General features: G+C 52.7%; 1 protein-coding gene across 1 annotated transcript; it reads right to left on the bottom strand.

The window, feature by feature from the left end:
• Positions 1 to 1,598: 1,598 nt before the first annotated feature.
• On the bottom strand, positions 1,599 to 25,639 carry GNAT2 (G protein subunit alpha transducin 2). Its single transcript, XM_030561082.1, has 8 exons — positions 25,522 to 25,639; positions 20,789 to 20,831; positions 19,385 to 19,526; positions 18,206 to 18,363; positions 10,387 to 10,515; positions 9,930 to 10,059; positions 2,312 to 2,465; positions 1,599 to 1,789 (listed from the first exon to the last, which is right to left on the bottom strand). Exons 1-8 carry the CDS (start codon positions 25,637 to 25,639, stop codon positions 1,599 to 1,601), a joined length of 1,065 nt encoding a protein of 354 aa, XP_030416942.1.
• Positions 25,640 to 26,047: the final 408 nt, after the last annotated feature.

Raw genomic sequence — 26,047 nt, 5'->3', positions numbered from 1 at the left:
CAGACTGCTGTGTACTCTGATTGGAAAGTTTTGTTTTGCAGCGAACAATGCAGAGGTGAAATCAAAGTGTTTTTTTGGTCCCTCTGCCCTTCTGCAAGCTACTTTATGCCTGCAGAGAAGCTGGCTGGCTGCTTTTAATTTTCCTGCTTTCCTGTGCATGTGCATTGGAAAGTGAAAGCTCCAAGACTGCTCATTTTGCTCCCTAGGAAACAAATTGTTGGAAGATGCTGGCTGCATGTTTTGGAGGTAAGGGATGGGCAGAGAATGCTTCAAAGATTTTCTGGGCAGTTGGTACAAACTGAAAATAACATTCACGTTTGTTAAAAAACAGCATGGTGGCTATAGCTAAAAGGCTGTCTAAAGCAGAACACTGCGCATAACTCATCTCCAGGGCCCTGCCCACACTAGCACACTACTCATGCTAGGTTCTGTTTAAGTTCTAGTGCGAGCAGGATTCGGGACCAGTTTCCCTGAGCAGTGATAATTTTATGGACTAGGTTATAAGACTGCCTCAGAGTAGCAAGGATACTGTGTTGTGACAGTGTAGTGCCCTGATCTTGCCTGACTCACAGGGCTAGGTCTGTATTACAATAGGCACCATATCTCCACGGACAAGGCTGAACAGTTTTGTAATATAGTGCCTTAAAACAATACTTTACTACCCAAATGGACCCTCTAGCCCACTTTGGCATATCAGATTCAGCTAAAAACCCCTTCTACGCATGGAGTAGGGAAATCAACCACTGCTGGGGCTGGCAGGGTTTAAGTAGTTTGTTTCTTGGGTTCTTCAAGAGGGTGGCTAGTGCTTGCAATCACCCTGTCCTTCCCATACTATGAAAAAGGAGGATACTGCCAAGACAGGGGAGGGGAAAAGGTTAAGAACCAGTGGTTTAGTGGTAATATAGCTGTTTACAAGGGCAAAAAGTGCACCGAGTACTCTGGAAAATCTGCTACCAAATTCAGTCCATTTTGGTCAATTTCATGGTCATAGGATTTTAAAAATAATAAATTTCAGTTTGATATTTAAATCTGAAATTTCACAGTATTGTAACTCACGGTCCTGACCCAAAACGGGGTTGTGGGGTGGGGGGGGAAGAATGTCACACAACTACTGTGGGGGGGGGGTCAGGATATTGACACCCTTACTTCTGTGCTGCTGCCTTCAGAGCTGGGCAGCTGGAGGGCAGCTTCTGGTCAGGCACCCAGCTCTGAAGGCAGCGCCACTGCCAGCAGCAGCACAGAAGTAGGGGTGGCATTATCATATCATGCCACTGTCACTTCTGCGCTGTTGGTGGTGGCAGCTCTGCCTTCAAAGCTGGGCTCTTGGCCAGCAGCTGCTGCTCTCCAGCCACCCTGTGCTGTGAAATCTGGTCCTCTCTACAATAGCCAGATTCCACAGGGGAGATCCGATTTCACAGTCCGTGACCTGTTTTTCACAGCTGTGAATTTGGTCGGGCCCTAACTATCGGTGAGGAGTCAGACCAGTTGTCTCCTATCCCTCACAATGCCCGTTTTTAGTAGTAAAGTGGCTAAATTGTGATTTACAATAGGCATTTAGTTCTCTGCTTGAAGTTACAGTACCTGCAAAAGTTGGAGTTCTAGAAGAGACCACAGTCCTTGAGGTTCTCTTTGATGATGACATCCGTGACTGCGTCAAACACAAATTTAACGTTCTGTGTGTCTGTGGCACAGGTCATATGACTGTAGATTTCTTTCACATCTTTTCGCATGTTGAGATCAAGGAACTGATTCTTGATGTAATTTCCTGCATCTTCAAATGTATTGGGACCTATTTTGGGGAAGAAAATAACTCTGCTGCTAAGTGCTGCTGAATAGGTAGACTGCACTAATTAGAAACTCCTCAAAGCCCGTTGTGATTAGGCTGGATCTGTGGCCAGCAGAAGAAATGTGATCCTTTAACATGCATTTTATTCTCCCAAAACATGGCAAAGAACAAGATTGCAGTGACTGCCCTGGGCAGTGACATGTGCTTTCTACACAAAAGTTGAAGAGCAAAGAGATCTTCTCTTGGGGTGGTTCAGCCTTGAGTCAAAACCTTTGTTCCTACCAAATCATCCCAAGATGGTAATGCTTAATACAGATCCTCTCCTTTTCCTAGCTGCAGAGGCCTAGCTTGATCCTAATGACTTTTCCCAAGACAACCATTTTCTATTCCTTCGTGGCTTTTGTGCTACACACTTCTTCCCACCCGTTACTCTGATTTGGTTTTTTTGTTTTTAGACTCGGATGAGGATAATTTGGGCCTAAACACTAGCGGAAAGGGGGAGATAAAGTTTTTAGACCAACTCACCATCGTAATCTGGGAAGCAAATGCTGAGGTGGACTTTCTTGATCTTTTCCTCAAAGAGGTCCTTCTTGTTGAGGAACAGAATAATGGAGGTGGCAGCAAAGAACTTGTGGTTGCATATACTGTTGAACAGATGCAGAGACTCATGCATGCGGTTCTGAAGACAAAAAGACCACATCACTTGTAAAGAAATTTCAGAGGTGGGTGTGTTGAAAAGACCCTGCTCGTTCTGGTTTCAGAAAGAAGGGGTGGGCAGGTCCTTGCTGGTCTAACACATACTGAAAGCTCTCCCCCACTCAAGTTTCTGTGGCTTGTTAACGTGCAAGTCCAGACTCCTGCTCAGGCTTGTTCCTCAAACAGGCTGAGGCTCTACAACAGGCATTGCCTGAGCTGCTGCTAATTGTACTTGCTTTTTGATCTCCACAGTTTTTGCAGCTGTAAAGGTGAGGGCAGCACTTTATACTGTTACAATGGTGAAGCCTTTACTGGTCATAAAGCCGTGATGTTTCCTGTTTGTCGTAGCCCAGGTAAGGACTCTGTGGCTAGCCAGAAGCTTTAGACCAACTGGATTTTAAACAAAGCAAATCAGCATCCTTCCATGGTGACTTTTTTGCAGTTTCAACAGGCCTCCAATTTTCAGATGATGCCATGACTGAAAAAGTACAAGGGGAACAAATTCACTCGACTGTAAGCTCGTTGGAGCAGAGACTGTTCTGTGCCACGCACAGTGGGGTCCAGGTCCATCACAAGGCCCTCCAGCTGCTACCATAACACCACTAATAAAGCTCTCTTGAGACACAAGAAAGCATTGAGGAGAGATTTACTGTTGCTGAACTTAAAGTACTCCCAGCAGCGAGGGGGAAAGTACAGATACAGCAGCTGGAAACCAGCAGCCAAACCAACTGCATTTCAGCAAGTTGATTTTACCTTTTGTCTCTTGCAAACTCTCCTGTTCTTTTGCTGTAACAAACACATGTGTTGCCAAAGAGAAGGTTGTAGGTGGTTTTTATGGGAGAATATTTATTGAAATGGCCAACGATAGGAAGTCTTGAACTGTTTGGTTAGAGTTGTTGGAGGATTCTTTTTGCCTTGAGAATCCTCATGTTCCTGCTCCTCAAAGCCAGGTAGTTCGGTAGTCCTAATTTCTGTTGCCACACTGTAGGCAGCTGGCTGTTTCTATGGGTTGTCACAGCAGCTACTGGGGAGTCCAGAGTGAAGGACTTCTGTCACTCTGCACCCTCACCTCCTAATGTCAGAACACTAATGCCAGATTCCTAATTGCTGCAAGGCAGGCTGTGTGTGGGGAAGAATCAGATGTGAGAAGTCACTGTCTAAATAACTGAGCTGAGACCCCATTACTAAAATAATGGCCAGCTATCTCCCATAGCATTCCAATGGCAGAAAGTATGTGCTCTCTCTCTCTAAGGAGCCATCGCCTATGGGTCTTCCTGCAGCAGCCATAAAAGGAGTTGCAGGTACTTTAGGATAGGTAGACCTTTCAGAAATCATCCTCTTTGATCACTACAGTGCCCTTCACAAAGCAAGATCGATCTCTTAACCTCTGGGTTTGCAAGTCAGCTGTGATAGGACTATCTTCCTTGAGAAAACTAGTACACGCTGGTCCAAATCTCTGCTATGGGACTATCACAAACAGCCTCCAACTCTACCCTCTGGTAGTACAAGCACCTCCCAAATGTTAACGGATCACAACACACCCCAGAGGTAGAGAAGTCCTATCCCCACTGTATAAAGGAAACTGAGCCAGAGAGTAGATCAAGTGACTTGCCCAAGGTCACACAAGGAACTCTGAGGAGAGAACTGAACCCAGATTTCCCATGCCCTATCCACTAGGCCTTTCCTCCTCCTTGCTCTCGTTCCTGCTCCTAAGGGCTTGACTGTGTAGTCTCCCTCATGCCCCTTGCCTGTCTGAAGGGGTACCAGAGTAGGGACTTTCTCCAGCATCTTGTGAAACAGTCTAAAATGGTGCCCCTGGTTTGTCCCTTCTGAGTCCAACCAAAGAGAGGGAGGAGTTCAGTCTCCCCTGTCCATAGTCTCTTGTCTACTGAGAAGAGAACTCTCCACCAGCTGTGGAGCATGTTCTCTGGTTTGCAAATCTCCTCCAAAGCCATTTGTTTTAATAACTGGCAGGGCCAAGGAGCCCTTCTGCATTAATCCATCCTGAGGGCAGAAGAGAAACAGGTGCCCTGTTCGAAGGACAACCATCTGCATGCAGGAGGGCTGCTGTTGTGTTAATGAGCTGGCTTCCCTCAGAGGGCTGCTCCTAGCAGGGGCAGACAACACCGGAGGCATCTTGTTACTGTTTTCTGCTTCCTTATCGCCAGCTTTCTCTGCTCTTCACTCTCTGTGTGTTTGAAGGAGAGGCTGAGAGCCCCTATGCCTGACTAGTGGTATCCAAAACATTCCCCACAGGCTGCACTGCTCCAATTTCCCCTTGATGCTATTTGTATATGAAATGGGGGCTCTGGAGAGAATCTTGGTCGAGGAAGCTGGAGACTGAGCATCATGTTAGGGGGGAGCTGCTGTGAAAGTCCACTGGCCCTCGGATTGGCTTGCAGTGCCAGCCATTTGGTTCCCGCAGGAACAAGCCTGGATCCTAGAGCGCGCTCTCTCTTCATGTCTTCTCTTTAAGGAAGTCCCACAGCAAACTGACTGGGGATGGATGCTCTGTGGGATCCCAGCAGTCAGAGATGGATAAAACCCTCTCCCTGCTGGGGGGGCATTAAATCACCAGTGTCTGATGGAGCTGCAGTATCAGACACTGGGGCTAAGGAACTGGACTGCAACTGAGGAGATGTGGGTTCTGTTCTGTTCTGTCCTACGACTCCCTCCTTGTGTGAATGTGGGCAGGTCTGTCTCCCTGGTGTTTTAGGCCCCCGCCTGTGCAAGGGGGATGATCTGTTATTTCCACCATGCTGTTTCTATTCAAAGGGTCAGCACTTTGGGACAGGGGCTCTCTCTACTGTCGGTCTGTGCAGCATGTAGCACCTGGTTTTGATTGGGGCTGCTGGATGCTACTGAAATACAAATCATCCTAAGAGTGGTGGTGGTCTGATTTTAGGAAGGCTCTCTGCTCTTGCTTCATCTGTTATAAACCAAAACCAGAATATGCTTCTCAGTCCCCTTTGGGCCCTGTTTGAATGACAAATCTCAGCATTGTCCCCCAGTGAGGTGTTGATAGAGGAGATTTGGAACACATTGACAAACTAAACAGTAATAAGTCACCAGGACCAGATGGGATTCACCCACTAGTTCTGAAGGAGCTCGAATATGAAGCTGCAGAGCTACTAACTGAGGTGTGTAACCTGTGCTTAGCTATCCTCCAGTCATCCGGTACAGAGGGTGATTTAACGCAACACCAATTTTAAAAAGCCTCCAGAGGCAATCCTGGCAATTACAGGCTGATAAAACTAACTTCAGTACTGGGCAAAGTGGTAGAAACTACAGTAAAGAGCAGAGTTATCAGACACACCGGTGAACATGATTTGTTGGGGAATAGTCATAACAGCTTTTGTAAAGGGAAATCATGCCTCACCAGTCTATTCTGTGAAGGAGTCAACAAGCATGTGGACAAGGGTGATCCAGAGGATCTAGGGTACTTGGATTTTCAGAAAGCCTTTGACAAGGCCCCTGACCAAAGGCTCTTAAGCAAACTAAGTAGGTGTGAGATAATAGGGAAGGTCCTCATAGAGCAGTAACTGGTTAAAAGACAGGAAACAAAGGGTAGGAATAAATTATCAGTTTTTACAAAGGAGAGAGGTAAGCAGTGGGGTCCCCCAAGGATCTGTACTGGGACTTGTGCTATTCAACATATTAAGTAATGACCTGGAAAAGAGAGCGAACGGTGAAGTGGCAAAATTTGCAGATTATACAAAATTATTTAAGATAATTAAGTCTACAGCTGACTGCGAACAGTTACAAGGGGAGCTCACAAACTCTGACTGGACAATAAAATGACATTAAATTCAACATTGGTAAGTACAAAGTAATGTACATTGGGGAAAAAGTAAGAGCACTCCTGGTGATCTTAATAGAAGTTCCACATGTGCAGATGAGGATCCAGCTGAGCCTGTAGTGTTCCCCCACCTCAAATCTAGTGGGCCTTAAGGGTTGGCTGTGTGCAGGTCCTGAAGGGCAAGGGAACAGCTTGGGTGACAAACTCATTGATTCCATGGCCAGGAGGGACCATTGTGATTGGCTAGTCTGATGCCCTGTAGGGCACAGGCTGGAGACCTGCCCCAAATCATTCCCAGAGCAGAGAACAGCCCATTGGTGATTTTAAAATGGTCAGTGATGGAGAATCTAGCATGACCCTTGGTCAGTGGTGCCATGGTTAATTACTTGCACTGTTAAAATTTTATGCCTGATTTCCAGCCTGAATTTGTCAAGCTTCAGCTTCCCGACACTGGCTTGTGGTAGGCTGTTGTCTGCTGGAGTGAAGAGCCCATTATTAAATATTCGTTCCTCAAATTGGTATTTATAGACTGATCAAGTCACCCTTCCACCTTCTCTTTGTTAGACTATATAGAGCTCCTTGAATCTGTCATTATAACCCTCATTCTTGTGACTCTTCTCTGACCCCTCTCCAATTTATCAACATCCTCTTTGAATTTGTGAACTCCAGAACTGGACACAGGGTTCCAGCACTGGTCCCACCAGTGCCAAATACAGAGGAAAAATAACTTCTCTGCTCCTACTTGAGATTCCCATTTATGCATCCCAGGATCGCATCAGCCTTTTTGGACATAACATTGCACTGGGAGCTCAAGTGCAGCTGATCGAGGTTTGTGGTGGACAAATCTTTTTCAGCCTCTGCTTCCTAGTGTAATAAGGGTGCGCCTTGGAGATGGGGCTCCAGCTGCAATTGAGAGCCAGGTTCAGAGTGGTGGGGTGGATCAGGCCCATCTGTGGCTGCCTTCCCCTGCATTGCTACACAAAGCAAGCAAGCAGTCGGTGAATGGACAAGGGCTTTTCCATCCATCAGTTATGTAACTGCACATAGAAGCAGCAGAGTTATGAACAGTTTTTCATGGTAAAACTGCAAACTGTTCTAAGAGATTTCTTCAGCTATGGGCACAGCTGTTCAGCTGCAGCTTGCTGCCTGGCTAGTTCTGCAAGCCATTGCTGCCTCTCTGATACACGTACATTCATTACAGGTCTATCACTTCCTGTGGGTTTAATTGTCATAAGACTCAATTCCTCTCTATGCTGACATCTGATCTTCAGCAACCAGGGCAACCACTGACTGGGGGGGAACCCTAGCCCCGTGAAGTCAACGGGAGCTTTGTCATTGACGTTAGTGGGGCCAGGATTTCACCTGTACTGTCCCCACACAGGATGTGGTAATTCTCCTGGGGTTTCTCAAAGCTGCAGTCTTGGCCATGCTGTTTGGCTGTTGTCCTTTTTCTAGCTCCTACATAGATTTTAAAAACAAAAGAAGTCATCTAGTCTGACCTGCACAGCACAGGCCAGAGAACTCACCCAGGGATTTCTGCACCCTGCCCATAGCTTGTGACTGAGCTAGCACAGAGCTTTTAGGAAGAGAGACCCAATTTTGATTTAAAGACTCCAGGCTAGACCCACAAAGGAACTTAGATCCTCAACCCCCTACTCACCTGCTGCTTAACCCTGAGTGTGCCTAAATTCCTTGGCACCTCTGCTTCTTTGGTGGACATGTGCAAAGCCACTAATTCCTGAGACTGCTGAGCTGCCTGGTCTGATCCTCAAACGAGGTGTTACCCCACCTGTCTCACTTGCTGTGCCCAATCCTGTAGACATGCTTGGAGCACGCTAACCCACACAAAACATGGTGCGGGTTCACCCTGTACTCAGTCACTCAGTGGTTGGAGCACTCAGCTGGAAGGTCTAGGTTTGAATCCCCCTCTGCTTGGTTCAGAGCAGGGACATAAACTTGAATCTCCCCCACCTCAGCTGAGTGCCCTGACTGCCAGGCTCTGGCATACTCTGGGGCAGGTGTCTCCATTTCTTCTGGCGAAGCTGTTCTTTGTGTGGGATATTGAAACAGTCACTGGTCCAGAGAGAGAGAGACTATAGCCCAGGGGTTAGTGCACCTCCTGGGAGACCCAAGGTCCTGTCCCTGCTCCAAGGGCAATTTAAGTGTTTCAGACAAAGTGGGACAGCTTCAGCAGGAGAAGTCAAGAGAGACTCCTCAGGGCACATAGCTGGGAGATGGATGATGTGGGTCCAAGTTCCTGCTCCGGATTAGAGTGGGGATTCAAAGCCGGATCTCCCATATGTCAGATTAGTGTTCTGCCTATTGGGGATGGCACCCCAACCCCATGGAGTTAGATCACTGAGGCAATGCCAGGCACCTGCTCTTCTACTGGCTGGCTTGGGTGGCTCCCTGCTCAGGTTGCTGGGTTCTGTAAATCCCATTCCTACCAGCTCTCCTGATGTAGTGCTTAGTCTCTAAGCCCCCCATGCCAGCACATGTCCAGGTAGGTTGTTCTAATGCTTAGCTAAAAATGTGCACCTTCTATCTAGTCTGCATGTGTCTAGCCGTTGGGTTTCCCAGCTGTTGTCTGCCTTTGTCTGCTAGATTAAAGATTCTCTGCCATTGGAAACCTTCCTGCTCAGGAGCTTCTGGGCTGGGATCAAGTCTTTAGTTTCTTGCTGTGAAGCAGGTTTCCATGCATGTGGCTCACATCTGAGCCATTCCCGATTTTTTTTCCTCTGAACTTTCCACCTTTGCTTCCTAGTTTACAGGTTCTGAAACCGATGTGCCAACATTCTGCACTTGCTGTGCAGCAGGGAGATAGGGCTGAGGATGAGAACGCCATTACAGACATTCCACTGAATTCAGCCCCATGCTAACCTTGAAAGGTCGGTGCTACGATCCCTCACTGACAGAGATGGAAGCTGCAGAACACTTGAGTTTTTTTTTCCAGAGGGGCCGTGCACCCACCATGCCTATCGAAATCAGCCGGGAGTGCAGGTACTTCTGAAAATCCAGGCATCAGTTCTCTGTCCAAGGTCACATAGGCTGGGAACAGTATCCAGCTTCGTACCTCGTGCTTTAACCACAAGCCCATCTTCCTTCTCCTATTAATTTCTCGTGCCCTCTTGAAAGGCAAGCCATGGGGCAGCCTCCTGAAATATCCTTTGCCTTAACCAGCCACGGGATGTCACTGTGCTATGTGAATTAGCTTTAGGTGCCAGCTGTACTAGCTGGAAGGCAGGCATTTATTTTCAGACGTGGGTTAATCTGATGTCAGGCAAGTGCTATTTTGCTTCCTGGATTTGCGTCTGAGCAGCGCAATGTAAACCTCGAGCTGCCATTCAAGGGTAGTAGTCATGGCTCTGTGGCCTGCCGGAGCCTCCCTGTGTTCCAGGCAATACAGGCACTTCATACCAAGCAAGAGTTGGTGCTCACCCCTCTCCTTAGAGCTCTCTGTGCTAGGGAGATGCTATTTTCTTAAAATCTGGGCGGTGGCTCCCAGATGTCGCCCAGCTGAGCTAGGAGTTTTTTTCCATTTCCAGGTGCTCTGAAAAAGGGGAGAGCAGCCACCCAGCTGTGTTCTGGTGGCAAAGGAGCAGTGGTCCCAGTGCCATCAGCAGATAGGGATTAAGAGAGAGAACATACCACTTCATCATCCTCTACTAGCACCATGTCATAGGCGCTGAGGGCTCCGCAGAAGATAATGCAGGTCACGCCTTCAAAGCAGTGGATCCACTTTTTGCGCTCTGACCGCTGTCCTCCCACGTCAAACATCCTGTGGAGGGAATAATTCTGCTGTTGTTAGCCCCTTCCTGCCCAGAGCACTGAACACACAAGCAGTCCTAGCACCCATCGCAGAAACCCCGCCCCCGCCAAATTGTGCTGTGGCAGCTGTTTACATGAGTGCAGAGGGCCAGATCCTTAGCTGGTGTAAACTGACAGCACAATGGCGCTCTTCAGATTTACACCAGCCAAGAAACGCAGCCGTTTAGGATGGGATGTGAGGCAGGCTTTCCCAGCCAACTGAAATAAATGTCATTAGCCTGTTTGGGTCAGTGATGCTACCAAAGGGGAAGAGGGACACACGTGCATATACACTCACCTGAAGTTAAGATCTTTGACAGAGAACTTGGTCTCTATGATCCCCGTGGTCTTCACTCGAGATCGTAGTACATCCTGTTCGTTGGGGAGGTAATCGGGGGCTGTGATCCGATCCAGCTGGTTCAGGTAGCTAGGCAGGAATGCAGAGAGCTGTTGGGGGCAGTCCTAAGTGATAGGGCATATAGCTATCGGGCATGGGGAAGGATGTCTGGGGTAAGGTGTTATCAGTGAGCTAGCAATCATAGGAGAGGACAGTGGGAAGGTCCAAGCGATTCCGCTAGCCTGAGGGAGAGGAGATGTCCTTCTAGCCCAACTGTAGAGCAAGAAAATCCCAGTTTGTGACTAACCAGGGTCAAAGTGTGCACATAGCCACCTTACCTGCATTGCAGCAGCACCTAGGAGCATGGAGCATGACCCCCTTGGGCCAGGTGCTGGGCCATTGCAGACTCTGCTTGTTCAGAGAACTAACAATCTAACAACAAGGCAAGAGATGACAGATGGAGGCAGACAGGTGGACTCTGCTGGTGGGAGGTGATGGAGCAGCTCTGTTAATGCTGTGGTATAGAAAGCCTGTAACCTTAAGTTCTTCTTCGAGTGATTGCTCACATCCATTCCAGTTAGGTGTGCGCGCTGCGCATGCACGCTCGTCGGAAACTTTTTTACCCTAGCAACTCCAGTGGGCCGGCAGGTCGCCCCCTAGAGTGGCGCCGCCATGGTGCTAGATATATACCCCTGCCGGCCCACCCGCTTCTCAGTTCCTTCTTACCGCCGTATCGGTCGTTGGAACTGTGGAGCGTGGCATAGCTGTCCTCCATGTCCCTAGCTCTCCTTGTTAACTACCGTTATTATTACAGTTGTTAGTTAGGTCGTTAAGTATAGTTAATTAGTTGTAGTGTAAATAGTATTGTATTGTATATAGTTGTTCGCCGGTCTGGGCTGTAGCCCTACCCGGCACCGGGCTCATGCCTGGTTCGCCGGGCTTTAAGCAGTGTGCAGCCTGTAAAAAGCCTATGCCAACCAGCGACCCCCACGACGAGTGTCTGAAGTGCCTAGGGGAATCGCACAGGTCAGACAAGTGCTGCATTTGCAAGGCTTTTAAGCCCAGGACAAAGAAGGAGAGAGACCAGAGACTCAGGACTCTCCTAATGGAGGCGGCACTTGACCCGGCAGCTTCACAGGCCGTGAGCTCGGCGCCGGCACCGGATCGCACCGTCACCGGGAAGACTCCCCGGCACCGACCTTCCCCGGCACCGGGTGCAGAGGCGAGACCGTCAACGTCTGCTACTCCAGCCAGGCAGACCCGAATGGAGCGCTCGGCATCGACATCGGCCGCGGCGCTACCGGCACCGTCGACTCCGGGCCCGGTGGGTCCGTCGAGTCCGGTGCCGCCAAGCTCCCCCATAAGATCTGGGGTTGAGCTATTGGTCCCATCCACTCCAGAGACCTTCACCTCGGCACGGGACCTTATCGCCCTAACTGAGTCTACTCAGCTGCCACCCCCGGTACCTCCGGTGCGGGTAGCATCTAGGGGCAAGCCCATGATGACGGCACCGTCTCGGGACTCGCGCTCGCGATCCAGGTCCCGATGCCACGGTCGCTCGAGATCCCGCCGCCGCTCGCAGTCCCGGCACCGCTCCCCTCGGCGGTACCTGGTCACACTCGCGGCACCGATCGACCTCCAGACGGTCGCGGTCTGACTCCAGCTGTCGATACCGGCACCGTGACTCGAGGAGCCAGTCTCGCCATCACTCACCGCGCCGGTCGACCTCCCGGCACCGAGCTGGTGGCAGGTCCCGGTCCCGGTCGACCTCCCGGCACCGCGTCGGTGGCAGGTCCCGGTCCCGATCCCGGCACCGATGCAGCGGCCGGTACCGATCCAGATCCCGGCACCGAGACAGAACCCGGTCCCGATCCCGGCGCCGCCATGACTCCCGGTACCGATCCCCGGCACCGAGAAGATCTTCGGTGCCGGACCGCGCAGACCCTTATCAGCCGGGGTCGGCCCCGCCATGGCCTTCTAGGCAGCCGTCGGTGTCGTCTCAAGCGGACAGCGTGTATGCGCTGGGCACCGACAGGCAGGCGGCATTGTTTCAGGACCCTCCGCAACAAGACCAGGGTCCGCAGCAGTGGGGGTTTTGGACCCCCTGGGCATACCATCAAGCCCAGGGCCCCCAACAGATTCCTGCTAGGCCTGCAACGGTGGAGCACAGGGTGCCAGAGGCTTCGTTGTCTCGCTCCCCTCCCTCCCCGGATGGAGAGGAAGGATCAAAGCAGCAAGACCCTGCTCTTGCTCCTGAGACAGAGGCGAGGGCTGAGGGGGACCCCCCACTGGACACTTTCTTGCCGGGGGTCTCCTCATCCTCCTCCCCCGACGAAGCGGTGGCTGGCACCTCCTCCAGTAGCCCTCCTCCGCTGGATCTCAGGGCGCACCAAGACCTCCTTAGGCGAGTAGCTCAGAATCTGAGCCTGCAAGCCGAGGAGGTCTCTGAGATCGAGGACCCTATCGTCGCCATCCTCTCATCTGATGCTCCCACCAGGGTCGCCCTACCCTTCATTAGGACGATCCAGGCCAACGCCAATACAATCTGGCAGTCACCGGCCTCCATCCCCCCTACGGCGAGGGGCGTCGAGAGGAAGTACATGGCCCCCTCCAAGGGCTACGAGTACCTCCACGTCCACCCGACACAGTGTTCCCTGGTGGTGCAGTCGGTGAATGAGAGGGAGCGCCACGGACAGGAAGCTCCAGCCCCCAAATCCAAGGAGGCCAGGCGTATGGACCTCCTCGGCCGTAAGGTCTATTTGGCTGGGGCCCTTCAGCTCAGGGTTTCAAATCAACAAGCCCTGCTCAGCAGATATGCTTTTAACTCGTGGGTGGCAGTGGACAAATTCAAAGAGCTGCTGCCACAGCAGGCCCGCCAAGAATTTGCGGCCATTCTGGACGAGGGCAAGAAGGTTGCACGAACCTCGTTGCAAGCTTCTTTGGACGCTGCAGACTTGGCTGCCCGCACCCTCGCCTCGGGGGTAACGATGCGCCGTATCTCCTGGCTTCAGGTCTCTGGCCTTCCACCGGAGCTCCAATACACCATCCAGGACCTCCCGTTCGAAGGCCAGGGCCTGTTTTCAGAAAAGACAGACCCCAGACTTAAAAATCTCAAAGACAATCGGGTCATTATGCGCTCCCTCGGGATGCACACGCCGGGAACGCAGCGCAGACCCTTCCGGCCACAGCAGCAACAGCAGCGCAGGCCATACCCCCAATTCCGCCAACGGCAGGACCTCAATAGGCGCCGTGGCAGGAATGGAAGGCGTAGACATTCGGGGAACCGGGGGGGCAAAATCAAAGCTCCTCTAAGCCCCCGCCTGGGCCCAAGCCTTCGTTTTGAAGGTGCACCCGAGGGCGCAGTAACAGTTTTCCCCATGGATCCTTCCCCCCCGTTTTCCAACCGCCTTTCATTTTTCCTCCCGGCGTGGACCCAAATAACATCGGACCGCTGGGTCTTACGCACGGTGCAGGCGAGATACCGCCTGCAGTTTATATCATTTCCTCCTTCCCGCCCCCCTTCCTCGTCCCTCTTCAGGGACCCCTCTCACGAGCAATTCCTTCGACAGGAGGTACAGACGCTCCTCAACAAAGGAGCTATAGAGGCGGTTCCGGAAAACGAGAGAGGCAAGGGGTTTTATTCCCGCTACTTTCTGATCCCCAAGGCCAAGGGAGGCCTCAGGCCTATCCTCGACCTGCGAGAGCTCAACAAATACCTAGTGAAGTTGAAGTTCCGCATGGTATCCCTGGGGACCATTATCCCATCCCTGGATCCGGGAGACTGGTACGCCGCCCTCGACATGCAGGACGCTTATTTTCACATTGCCATTTGGCCACACCACAGACGTTTCCTTCGATTCGTGGTGGGCCACCTTCACTACCAATTTGCAGTCCTCCCATTTGGCCTTTCTACGGCCCCGAGGGTGTTCACAAAATGCATGGCAGTCGTTGTGGCACATCTTCGGCGCAGTCGTATCCACGTGTTCCCTTACCTAGACGATTGGTTAATTCGGGGCACGTCGGAACTACAGGTTTGCAGACACGTCCACAGGATCACCGGCCTGTTTGCTACCTTGGGCCTCGTGATCAACATAGACAAGTCCACCCTGCTCCCCACGCAGAGGGTGGAGTTCATCGGGGCCGTCCTGGACTCCACCGTGGCCAGGGCTCTTCTGCCGTTACCGAGGATCCAGGCGTTGTCGGCGATCGTTCAGCGATTGCGGGCAGCCCCCTTGACATCAATACGGACATGTCTAACCCTGTTAGGCCACATGGCAGCATGCACATTTGTGACCGGTTACGCTCGGCTCCGCATGAGGCCCCTCCAGTTGTGGCTCATTGCATATTACCGGCCGGCAAGGCAACCGCTAGACACGCTGATCACAATCCCCCAGGGGGTGTTAGATTCTCTCGGCTGGTGGTTAGACCAGTCCGTAGTGTGTGCGGGGCTCCCTTTCCACCCACCTCAGCCTTCGGTGTCCCTAACAACAGATGCCTCAGATCTCGGCTGGGGGGCCCACCTGGGAACCCTGAGAACACAGGGCCTGTGGTCCCCGCAGGAGGTGAAGCTGCACGTCAACATGCGGGAGTTGAGAGCGGTCCGCCTTGCTTGTCAAACGTTCTGTCACCAGCTTCGAGGTCATTGTGTCGCGGTGTTTACCGACGACACGACGACCATGTACTATATCAACAAGCAGGGCGGCACCAGATCCTCTCCCCTATGTCACGAGGCGATGCGACTCTGGGACTTTTGTGTAGCCCACTCCATTCACCTCACGGCTTCCTTCCTCCCCGGAGTACGGAACACGCTGGCGGATCGCCTGAGCAGATCCTTCCTATCACACAAGTGGTCCCTTCGCCCGGACGTCGCCCTCTCAATCTTCCAGAGGTGGGGTTATCCCCGTGTGGACCTCTTCGCGTCCGGGGGGAACAAGAAATGCCAGGCGTTCTGCTCCTTTCAGGGCAGGGAGCCCGGATCTATAGCGGATGCCTTCCTTATTCCGTGGACGACCCACTTGTACTACGCGTTTCCCCCGTTCCCACTGGTCCACAGGGTCCTTCTGAAGGTGCGCAGGGACAGGGCTCGCGTGATCATGGTAGCCCCGGCGTGGCCCAGGCAGCATTGGTACCCCATGCTGCTGGACCTGGCCATAGCCGACCCAGTTCCCCTGCCCCTTCACCCGAACCTGATCACCCAGGAACACGGGACTCTCTGTCACCCGGACCTGCAGTCGCTACACCTAGCGGTGTGGTTCCTGCGTGGCTGACCAGTTCTGAACTGCGCTGCTCCACCCCGGTACGGGAGGTACTTTTGGGCAGCAGGAAGCCTTCCACTAGAGCGACATACTCGGCCAAGTGGAAGCGTTTCTCCTGTTGGTGCGTGGAGAAAGGTCTCCGCCCTATGGAAGTTTCGGTGGCCAATATTTTAGACTATATTTGGTCCCTCAAACAACAGGGCCTGGCGATATCATCTTTGCGGGTCCACCTGGCAGCTATCTCCACCTTTCACCCGGGTGGGGATGGCCGCTCCGTTTTTTCTCACCCTACGGTGACTAGATTCCTGAAGGGGCTGGAACGTTTATACCCTAACGTCCGACTCCCTGCTCCAACCTGGGATCTTAACCTGGTGTTGTCTCGGCTCATGGGGCCCCCCTTTGAGCCGTTAGCTACTTGCTCCCTACTCTATCTCTCTTGGAAGACTGCCTTTCTAGTAGCTATCACCTCAGCTAGACGGGTGTCGGAACTCCGGGCTCTCGTGGTAGACCCGCCGTATACAGTCTTCCACAAAGATAAGGTGCAGCTGAGGCCACACCCTGCCTTTCTCCCCAAGGTGGTCTCGGCCTTCCACATCAACCAAGAGAGATTCCTCCCAGTTTTTTTCCCGAAACCTCACTCTTCAAGCAGGGAGCGACAGCTCCACTCGCTTGATGTCCGTAGGGCTCTCGCGTTCTATGTGGAGAGGACTAAACCGTTCCGCAAATCCCCCCAGCTTTTCGTGGCAGTAGCGGACCGCATGAAGGGGCTTCCTATCTCCTCGCAGTGGTTATCCTCATGGGTAACGTCCTGTATCAGGACCTGCTATGACTTGGCCCATGTCCCTACGGGCCGTGTGACTGCGCATTCTACCAGGGCGCAGGCGTCGTCGCTGGCTTTCCTCGCCAGTGTGCCCATCCAGGAAATCTGTCGGGCAGCGACCTGGTCATCGGTCCACACCTTTGCTTCCCACTACGCCCTGGTCCAGCAGTCAAGAGAGGATGCGGCCTTCAGATCTGCAGTGCTCCATGCCGCTACTTCTCACTCCGACCCCACCGCCTAGGTATGGCTTGGGATTCACCTAACTGGAATGGATGTGAGCAATCACTCGAAGAAGAAAAGACGGTTACTCACCTTTGTAACTGTTGTTCTTCGAGATGTGTTGCTCACATCCATTCCACACCCGCCCTCTTTCCCCACTGTCGGAGTAGCCGGCAAGAAGGAACTGAGGAGCGGGTGGGCCGGCAGGGGTATATATCGAGCGCCATGGTGGCGCCACTCTAGGGGGCGACCTGCCGGCCCACTGGAGTTGCTAGGGTAAAAAAGTTTCCGACGAGCGTGCACGCGCGGCGTGCACACCTAACTGGAATGGATGTGAGCAACACATCTCGAAGAACAACAGTTACAAAGGTGAGTAACCGTCTTTTCCAGCATCCACAGTTGCTCCTCCATTCTGCTGTTGAATGGGACTGTGCAGCTGCTGCAGCCTACGAGGGAGATGCATGGCAGGCCAGGGTTTATGAAGTCAGAGAATGGCCACGTTTGGATCAACAGAGTGAAAACTGTTCCCTGCAGCATTCCCTGTAATGTGTCCGTGCGTCTGCTCTGCAGCCGTTGTGTCAGACCATGGCTCTGGGCCCTTGAGAACTATGTTAAACTAACGTGAAGAGACAAATTGCGATGGTGTTGACACCAGCGTGTGTCTGGAGTAACCACTGTCTTCAGTGGATTTACACTGCTGGGAGCAGAAGCAGCATTTGGCCCTGAGGCTACTGAAAGCCAGAGTCTGAAATATCTCATTTGCCTTAGATAGTGCAGCCTGTAATAGTACATGAGGCAGGTTGGTGCTCAGATGCCTGAAATACCCTGGCATGTGGCATCAATTAAGGGTACAGGAACTAGGCTGGTAACGAGGGGCGGGCACCCCTACTGCAGCAGGCAGTGATAGTCGCATGTCAGTGGTGTTTAGGGGCTCTGTCTGACACAATAGCACTATCTTGGCCATGAGGGATAATCCTGTGTTCTCTGTCTCACGTGGAGCCATTCTGGGCTAAGTGGGAGCACAGAGGACCTCGCTTGTTACATAGTGAATTATGAGAGTATATGCAACTTGATGCCTCAAAGCCAGTCTGGTCTGTCTTGCTTGTTTTCTAAAGTCCCTTAAAGGGCATGTACCCTTCCCTTGATGGACAAGGCTCTCCTTGGACTCAGTGCTAAAATTTCCACTGGCTTCAAAGGGAGCAGATTGGCCCCTTCACCTGGAATTTCTCCTTCCCTTCCCCTTGGCTGCTGGTGACAAGCTGAGTCCTCAATTTTTTTTTTTTTTACATAGCAGTAGGGGAGGGGGGTGGTACCAGCTCCATAAAGAAATCAGTCACTTCAGCACCAGCGATGGGGAAGATTCACGGCACTAAGCCCCAACGATGGATAAACCCTCTGTGTCCCAATATGGTTGTGTCCATCCCTGGAGGATCTTGCTGTTTGGCAGTTGCTTTTCCTAATGACTGAGCCATAGGGACAGACTTACTAGGAAGCGGAGTCGTTGAGCTGGTACTCAGCTGCTCTGTCAAAACAGGCCTGAACTCCCGCATCTTTCCACAGCTTTTTTATACAGTCCACTAGCTCCGGGGGCATGGTGCCCTCCTCGATGGAATCTGCCAAGTTGCACAGCTGCCGCCCATCATCCTGTAAGAGACCGAGCCGGTGAGCGGGCTGGGGCCAGAGACGGGCATGAATAGCGGACCTGCTTTGGGCCCTTCTGAACAGGGTAAGGTTTTGTGGGATTTTAATGTGGATTTTGATGTTTAAATTCTACCCCCACTCAACCCTGCTGATTTTTGAGAACAGCTTCCCCAGAGAACGTGGGAAACATGCCCAGAATCCTGTCTTGCCAGGCCCTGGAGTGGGGAACTCTCACTGCTCCCAGAATAACCAGTAGATGGCAACGCACCCATAGCAGCGTGGTGCCTGAAGCAACGGGAAACCAAACTCCTTGCTCCTCTGCGAATAATGAAAGGAGCAGGACCCTCCTCTCTGGACTCTCCTTCCCCACAGCTCCTCTTCCCCACACTTGGAGGTCTTGCCCCTCCCTTCCAATCTGCATCACGTCAGTGGAACCAGACGACTGCCACTTGCCCACTGAGTGGCATTGGTGTCTATTTAAAATATTTATCTGCTGGTGTAAGGAGCAGCTGGGAACGTTTGGCTTCTAGCAGGAGTGAGTGAGACACACAGGGTATGTCTACACCACAGCCTCCCAATCCCAGGAGACAGGCTTGAGCAAGTGTGCTAAAAATAGCAGTATGGATGTTGCAGTTTGGGCGTGGGCTTGGACTAGCCCCGTGAGCTCAGACCCAGGGGGTCAGGTGAGCTTAGACTCACACAGCTAGCCTGAGCTTCTGCTCGAGCTGCAGCATCCACGCTGCTGCTATTCACACGCTAGCCCGAGTGAACACCAGTGAACACATCCCCCACACACACACATCCCAGGGCTCAGAAGGAACAAACTTCCTCTCCAACCCAAGAGCAGCATCTTGCATCCCAGACTACCCTGCAGCCTCTCCCAGGGCTCCTGCATATAACTGGGAATTGCAGGCACTCGAACAGATGAACATATGGGGACTGCGCGCCCCCTCCCCGCCACCTGCCTTCCCCTGTACATGGGGTCAGACAGATGTTCCAGTGAGGGCAGGGGCAACGGACTGACCCCTCGCCCTGATTCGGCATAATCTATCCCCAGTGTGGACATCGCTCGGATGATGGCCAGGATTGACTGCAGCACGTTGCCATAGATGATGGACTTGAATTCCAGGCACTCTTCTTGCGTGTAACCATCTTGGTGGATAATCCTGCGAGGGGAGGGGAATGAAACACAGCCTTTATCAGGGATCACAGCCTTGCTTCCCTGGCAGGCATCTCACTGCAGCACAGACATTGGCACCTTGCCCTCCAGCCTGAAGGAGACAGTGCAGGAACTGAACTGTGCCAGCTTGAATGCCTGCTGTTTTCCTGGCATAACTGACTTTCCCTGGTGCTGGCAGGGGTGGGGTGCGGGGCTGAGGAACCACACCATTGCTCAGTATGGGTGGGGGGGAGGGGTAGCAGCCTGAATGTCATCTGCTAGCAGTGTCTGACAATGTCACTCCATGCAAGGGAGCTCCTTACATCCCTATCTACCCCTGTGCTGGCGTGCAGCCCTGCTTACAATTGGGCCCATTGTGATCTACACAGTTGCCTGGCAGCCAAGTCCTGATGCAACGAGAAAATGCCCTCCCTCAGCTGGCTCAATGAAGACCAGGATACCAGCTTTGAAAGGAAAGTGGTCTGAGACCCATGGCACAGATTAGCTCGTTGGCTCCTGGACTGACCACGCATGGCTCTGCCTGTGACAAAACCTCAGATTCATAGCGGAAGGTCAGATCACATGGGACCTGCGACTGGACTCTGCTGACCCGTAGAGCTCACTTGCTCCCTGTGTAACTCCTTGATGGTTGGTGTTCCCTGCCCCATGGGGCTTACATCAGAGACCCAGCATAGCAAGGAGCGACGCACAAAGGGAGTGTGATGGTTTTCTCCTCCCTTGTGCCGGAGACTTGCAGTCTGCTGTTTGGTATAGCTGGCCATCAACTTGCCACCAGTACCCCACATGCCAACAGCTCACATGGGATGTGCCTGCACTCCATCCACTCCCTGGGATGTTCCACAGGGCATGAGTGCTGAGATGCTAGATTCGCTGTCTGTCTAGGCCAATCTCCTTGTCCTGAGAGTGGGCTGTAGCAGGTGCGCGGGAGAAATGAACCTTCCATTCCCCCCCAACACTTGTTACTGAGATGGCACATGAAGAGACCCCAGCTGATGATCAGTTCGTGCCTCAAAGCAGAACTGGGCCCCTTTCCCCCCTAGCTTGCATAACTGCAGATGCTAGTTTTGTTTAATAAAAAGAGATTAATCAACTAATCTTGCTAAGTTATTGCCAGCCGGCAGGCAGGCTGGCCCAGCAGCAGCACAGGGGTTCATCATGCTACATTCATGCCTAGATTAGGCTCCTAGAAGGAAACCGCCTTGGGTTGTGTTCTGGGCAACCGACCCTCAGCCCTCCTGTGGTACTCACTTCATCTGTTTGACGATTGTGCTCTTGCCTGACTCCCCAGCACCTGGAAAAGAGCCGGAGGAAATGTTTGAGTGCCAACATCCAGAAAGAGAGACGTGTGCACCTTAGAGGGGACCACAGCTCTGGGGCACTCGGATCCTACGGCACTGGGACCAGCATAAGGACCTGGATATACAGTGCTCCATATGCAGCATCTATCCTGCTCTTCACTCCTTTCCCTCATGCGCTTGTCTCTGGGGTTGTCCCCTCAGACACTTTGGCATGGATGGATTTCTCCAGTGTGAGGTTATTTAGTGGCATATTAATGTGGATCAAACAGGTTAGTTGATCTGGGCCCTGGGCTCCCAAGAGCTCATCAAGAGCCCAACCCAGGGAATGGCCTTGTTTTGAGGAAGTGATCAAACTAGCTGTCTAGAAAGCAGAGAGTGATCCTGCTTTTACATAACTGCCTGGCCTCTCCCCTTCAGCAGCCACCCCAAGAGGTGCTCGGCTCCCCGCGTTGGGTGCTGGTGCATTGCCTGGGCTCTGGGAAGGGGGAGGTACGCATGGGACAGCTGCGCTTCCCTTACTGCTGCTGTTCACCAGCACGTGCGCTGTTCATTGGAGGCTCCATGTCAGCCAGCTGTACCCTAGCTCATCTCCAAGTTACCAAGTCCTCACCCTGTGGAAGCTGGGACAGGCACTTCCAGCCCAAACCTGACCCCCCTGCCCAAGGTTCAAACCATCTTGTGCCCCGCAGAGTAGGGGATGAGGAAAGAACTGGGCACGTGTGGTCTAGAGATGAGATGGCTGAGGGAGAAACATAGCATGTAAAGGTGGTTACACAAGGACCAGCGATCTATTGCTCTCCTTGGGCCGAGGGCAGGACAAGTAGCAAGCAGCTTACTGGACAGACAAAGGCGCTTAGGTTGGATTTTTTAGGAATAACTTTCTACCTGTAAGGCGAGTTCAGCTTGGGAGGCCAGGGGGGCTTAAAAATAGGTTACAGCCATTGGGGTGGGCCTGCCTCGGCAAGGGGGGGAGGGACTAGGGGCCCTGTTGAGGTCCCTTCCAGCCCTGTAGTTCGATAAGGGTATCTAGCCTCCACAACTCTCCTGCCCCAACGAACCCTCTTGCCTGGCTGCCCAGTATTCAGATCCTTCGCTACTCCCACACCTCCAGGATCCATCCGCCAGAGCAATATCCTGCAGCTTCCATCATCCTTCCACACCCCTTCGCCTGAGTCTGCAGCCCCTACCCTCCATCCACCAACCCGCCTGCAGACTATCTAGTGCATTGTCACTGAGCCCCTCTGTTCTGGCTCCTGTCCCACCCACTCCTCTCAGTACTGGGCCTTGCTGGTCTGGTGGATCAGAGGAACCTCTGGTTATATACTCCAGCAGTCAGCATGGCCTGAACAGCTTTCTCAGGCCAAGGGAGACCCCCTGTGCCTTGCTCGTGCCCCCTTTTTATTCCTCAGAGGCTCCCCACTGGCTAGACTCATTTCCCTGGCCCAGGAAGGCTGGCAATCCCTCCCTCCACAGCCCATCAGCAGTGCTCAAAGGCTAGCTGCTGTGGGAGACACTCGAGTCCCATGCCCATGGCTGCCATCGGCATGAAGGACCTGCCATTGCTGTGGGGTTGGGGGACCTAGTTATGCCATAAGCCCCCCTACACAGCAAGCCTGGCCCATGTGTCTGTTATACTGGGACCATCATACTGCGCCCCAGCAGGGTAGAAAGGACCATGTCGGTGGGCCTGGACTCCACCTGGAGCTGGGATTCCCTGCACAGTAACACGGCCTCAGCCCTTGGGCACGCCCAGGCCTTTGCTTTTCTTAGCCTCCCCCTCTTGCTCTCCTGCCTCTGTTCTCGTCACCTGCCCTTCGGTTCTCGGCCGCAAGCGCCGGGCATCGCCTCATCTCATCGCTTTAAGCAGCTCATTCCAAACCAGGAAGCTACTTAGAATTAGAACCTAATCGCGCTGATCCCAGCCTCCCTGCTGTCACCTGGATGAACCTTATGGCGCTGCGCAGCATCAGACGTAGGCTTCCTGCCCCTGCCGTGCAAGTGGCAAGGCAGCCGCGCTGTAACCTAGAAATCCGGGAAGCATTAGCCCCAGGGTGGCTCTGGGCTGAGATGGGCCCTGCTGGCCTCTCTCCACTCCCAGGAGCTTGGTGGGAGGCTGGGTTTCCAGCAGGGGCTTCTAGCCTTAATCTCAGTTCTCCACTCAGATGGCATCTTTCCTACAACCCTTCCAGTCCCCCTCTGGAGCAAGGGTTTATTCTGCTGCCTTCACGTTGCTGCGGTTCTGGCACAGGCTTGGAGCTCTCTCCAGGCACGGGAAGCGAGTGTAGGAATCACAGAGAGTGGCTTAGGGCACCCTGAGCTGCAGACCGGGACTGACCCTCCAGTGACCAGTTCCTGGGCTGGAATGGTGCCACCTGGTGGCCCCCCTGACCATTGTGCGCATGTAGTCAGAGCTGCTGCCATATCCAGGCCAGAGACCTCAGCCAGACATTGCTGTATCGATCTCATCTCTTCGGTGTGAGCAGGAGCCTTTCTTTTAGGAGGAGATGCCTGATCTTGATTGGAAGAGGGCGGTGGTGAATTACCCTCGCTGATTGTGACACTAAGCGGGAATTGGTTGGAGGCGCCTGTCACTGGGGGGTTTCCCCTGCCCATGACCATCCATTGGCCTAACCTTCACCCTCACACCTGCTCCCTACCTTCTGGATAGGTCCTCCCCGGGAATTGGTCCTGCTTTGAGCAGGGGGTTGGACTAGATGACCTCCTGTGGTCCCTTCCAACCCTGATATTCTATGATTCCATCCATCCGTCACGCCTCCCCCCAGCTGCCTTGAAGAAGACACTTGGGCCCCTGCTGTGACCAAGCAGGGCCCCTCCTGGCTGACTTTACATGCACACGTATAAGATTTGGGTGCCCCGGACTTTGCCGCATGCCAGAGTGGGCAGCAGCTTCACCTGAGCAGCACACGTCCAAAGGAAGCTGTGCTCTGAGCTGGAGCCCAGGGAGCAGGAGAGGGGATGCTGTAGGAGAATGAGAGCAGGCCAAAGACTCCAGCTCCATCGCAGCTTTAGAAGGACTAAACCATGCGTGCCCTTGGCATCTCCTAGCAGGCTCCCTTGCCTCAGCAGTGCCAGGTTGGCAGTGAGGACTGCCCCAGCATTCTGCCGTTTGCAGTACTCAGCTCATGTTCTAGTGCCCGTAAAAGGCCTGAGAGAGTCACCCAGTCCAGGAGTGGGATAGCCCCATTTGCTCCAGCTTGCAGATCAGCAGGCTTGTGAAGTCTTGGTCTAGTGCCTCAGTAATGCAGATGCAGACTCAGGGCACAGGCCCTTCTGCCAGTAGGATATTAGGCTAAACGGAGGCTTTTAGTAGTCAGGTAAAATCAATGTGTTCAGAAATAAAGTCCATCCCTTTCTAGTCACACTGCTCATGGAGCACTGAGGTTTTTCTACCAACAAGCAGGTAATGGACCCTATCATCATCACCCTCTGGCCTTCTGTAGGCCAGAGATCTCAAAGTGCTTCATCAGTGTTAATGAGCTGCGGTTTGATCCTGCAATGCCTTGCTCACCAGAGTAGCCTTGCTGCCAGATCCAGCCCTTATACCTCACACACTGTATGCGTGTGGTTAGGGATAGTACTGCCATCCTGTTTGACAGCTGGGGACTCTGTGGGTCAAACTGTGAGGCTGCAGCAGAGTTGGGGCTAGAACCCATGTGTCCTGATCCTATGTCCTGTGCTTCAGCCACTAAACTCTCATGTGAAGTGAAACATTACATATACGTCTTTGCTTGTCATTTTTGGCCAGAAAAATGACTCTGATCAATTCCCTTTTCACACGTGGCGAGTCACCAAATCAATCCAAAGCGCCCCCCCTTCCAATGCTGAAAGACCCAGGTATGTAGTTACCAAGTGCTGACACTAGCCACAGCATTCCTATTTCCCCCCACTCCTCCACCACCACCCCTTCTGGAAAATTACAGATAGATTTTAATCCCTACTGAGGTGCTGCCCCCTTCGCCCAGGCTTCTCTCAAGAGGGTGTTTGTGACCTCTTGTCACATCCGATTGGCTGAGAAATCTCTGTGTCCCGGCTAATCGCTTCAGTTAGGAAGTCATCAAGCTAATGAGAGCCCATCCGGTGCTACTTAGGAACAGATCCTCCTCTCAGTTGGAAAAAAATGAGAAAAACAACAACAAAAAAACTCAGGGTGACCATATCTCTGAACCCAACATGGACTGAAACAGCCAGACCAAGCCCTCCTGCATTGGTCTTGCGCTGCATTTCATGCTCCCTCTTCTCTTTCTTCTGTCTCCCAGCCCTTGGCCACCAGCAGATACTGTCATTTTCTAATCCCTTCACGTAAACTGATTGTCCTCAGGCCCTGCAACACTAACCCCAGTTTCTCCTTTCTTGCCCCACCTTCCCTAGCTTGGCATCACCATGTCTCATCTGAGGGTTGCCTTCATCCCAGGCTCCACTTAGCCATCTCAGAACTGAAGGCTGGGTTGGCACAGGCTAACGATCTCCCTCCTACCCTACACTGATCCTGAATCACCAGGATCCCTTGTTGGGCCATTCTCCGCAGACTGCACATTTATTACATGCATGGAGACCAGCTCTGCGTGGTACAGAACTGCTTCCCTGCCCACTCATTTCTGGATCCACCCTAGGAGCTGAAGGTGCCCCAGGCAAGCTGCAGCGTTGCCCAGCTCCCATGCTTACCTAACAGCAGCAGCTTGACCGTCTTCGCCTCCTTGTCTGCATCTTCCTGGAGTTTCTTCTCCAGCTCCTTGGACCTTTTGGCCAGTTTTTTATCTTCAGCACTCGCTCCACTCCCCATCTCGTCGTCTTCCTCCTCTAGCTCCTCTGTCTCTTCCAGCTCTTCACCCTGGGTCACTCACCCTTTACGGGGTGGGGAGAGAGAGAGAGAAAAAATATATATATCTATGCCTGACCCTCAGAGAAGGGCTTCACGCTGCAGCCTGGCTCTGGAGTTCCACGCAGGACGGCTGCTAGCTAGACACTGCTACAATGGCAACATGGGAGCCCTTCACCTTGTCCCTCTCCCTCTCTCTCTCTCTCCTCTTTACCTTAATTCCCCATGGATAACACAATTTCTGTCCTAGGGATTGGGGACTTTTTATCTCACCATGTGACCTGGGAAATCCAATTAGATGAGCCCAAGATGGCAAAGATTAATGCTTGGGAAATGAGAACACTGGACGAGGCTGCGGGCGGGGCAGAGAGG

The sequence above is a fragment of the Gopherus evgoodei genome, chromosome 4 (genome assembly GCF_007399415.2).
Source record: "Gopherus evgoodei ecotype Sinaloan lineage chromosome 4, rGopEvg1_v1.p, whole genome shotgun sequence".
NCBI classification, from domain to species: domain Eukaryota; kingdom Metazoa; phylum Chordata; order Testudines; family Testudinidae; genus Gopherus; species Gopherus evgoodei.
Note: the sequence above shows the minus strand (reverse complement) of the source record. Positions and strands in the feature narration are given on the sequence as shown.

What these genes read in the sequence shown, in the direction of transcription:
- GNAT2 (XM_030561082.1), bottom strand. Translation starts at nt 25,639, where the DNA reads ATGGGGAGTGGAGCGAGTGCTGAAGATAAAAAACTGGCCAAAAGGTCC. An exon ending in GGTCAAGCTGCTGCTGTTAG is followed by an intron (nt 20,832 to 25,521) that starts GTAAGCATGGGA and finishes GCTCTTTTCCAG; the next exon opens with GTGCTGGGGAGTCAGGCAAG. An exon ending in CTCAACGACTCCGCTTCCTA is followed by an intron (nt 10,516 to 18,205) that starts GTAAGTCTGTCC and finishes ATTCCTGCCTAG; the next exon opens with CTACCTGAACCAGCTGGATC.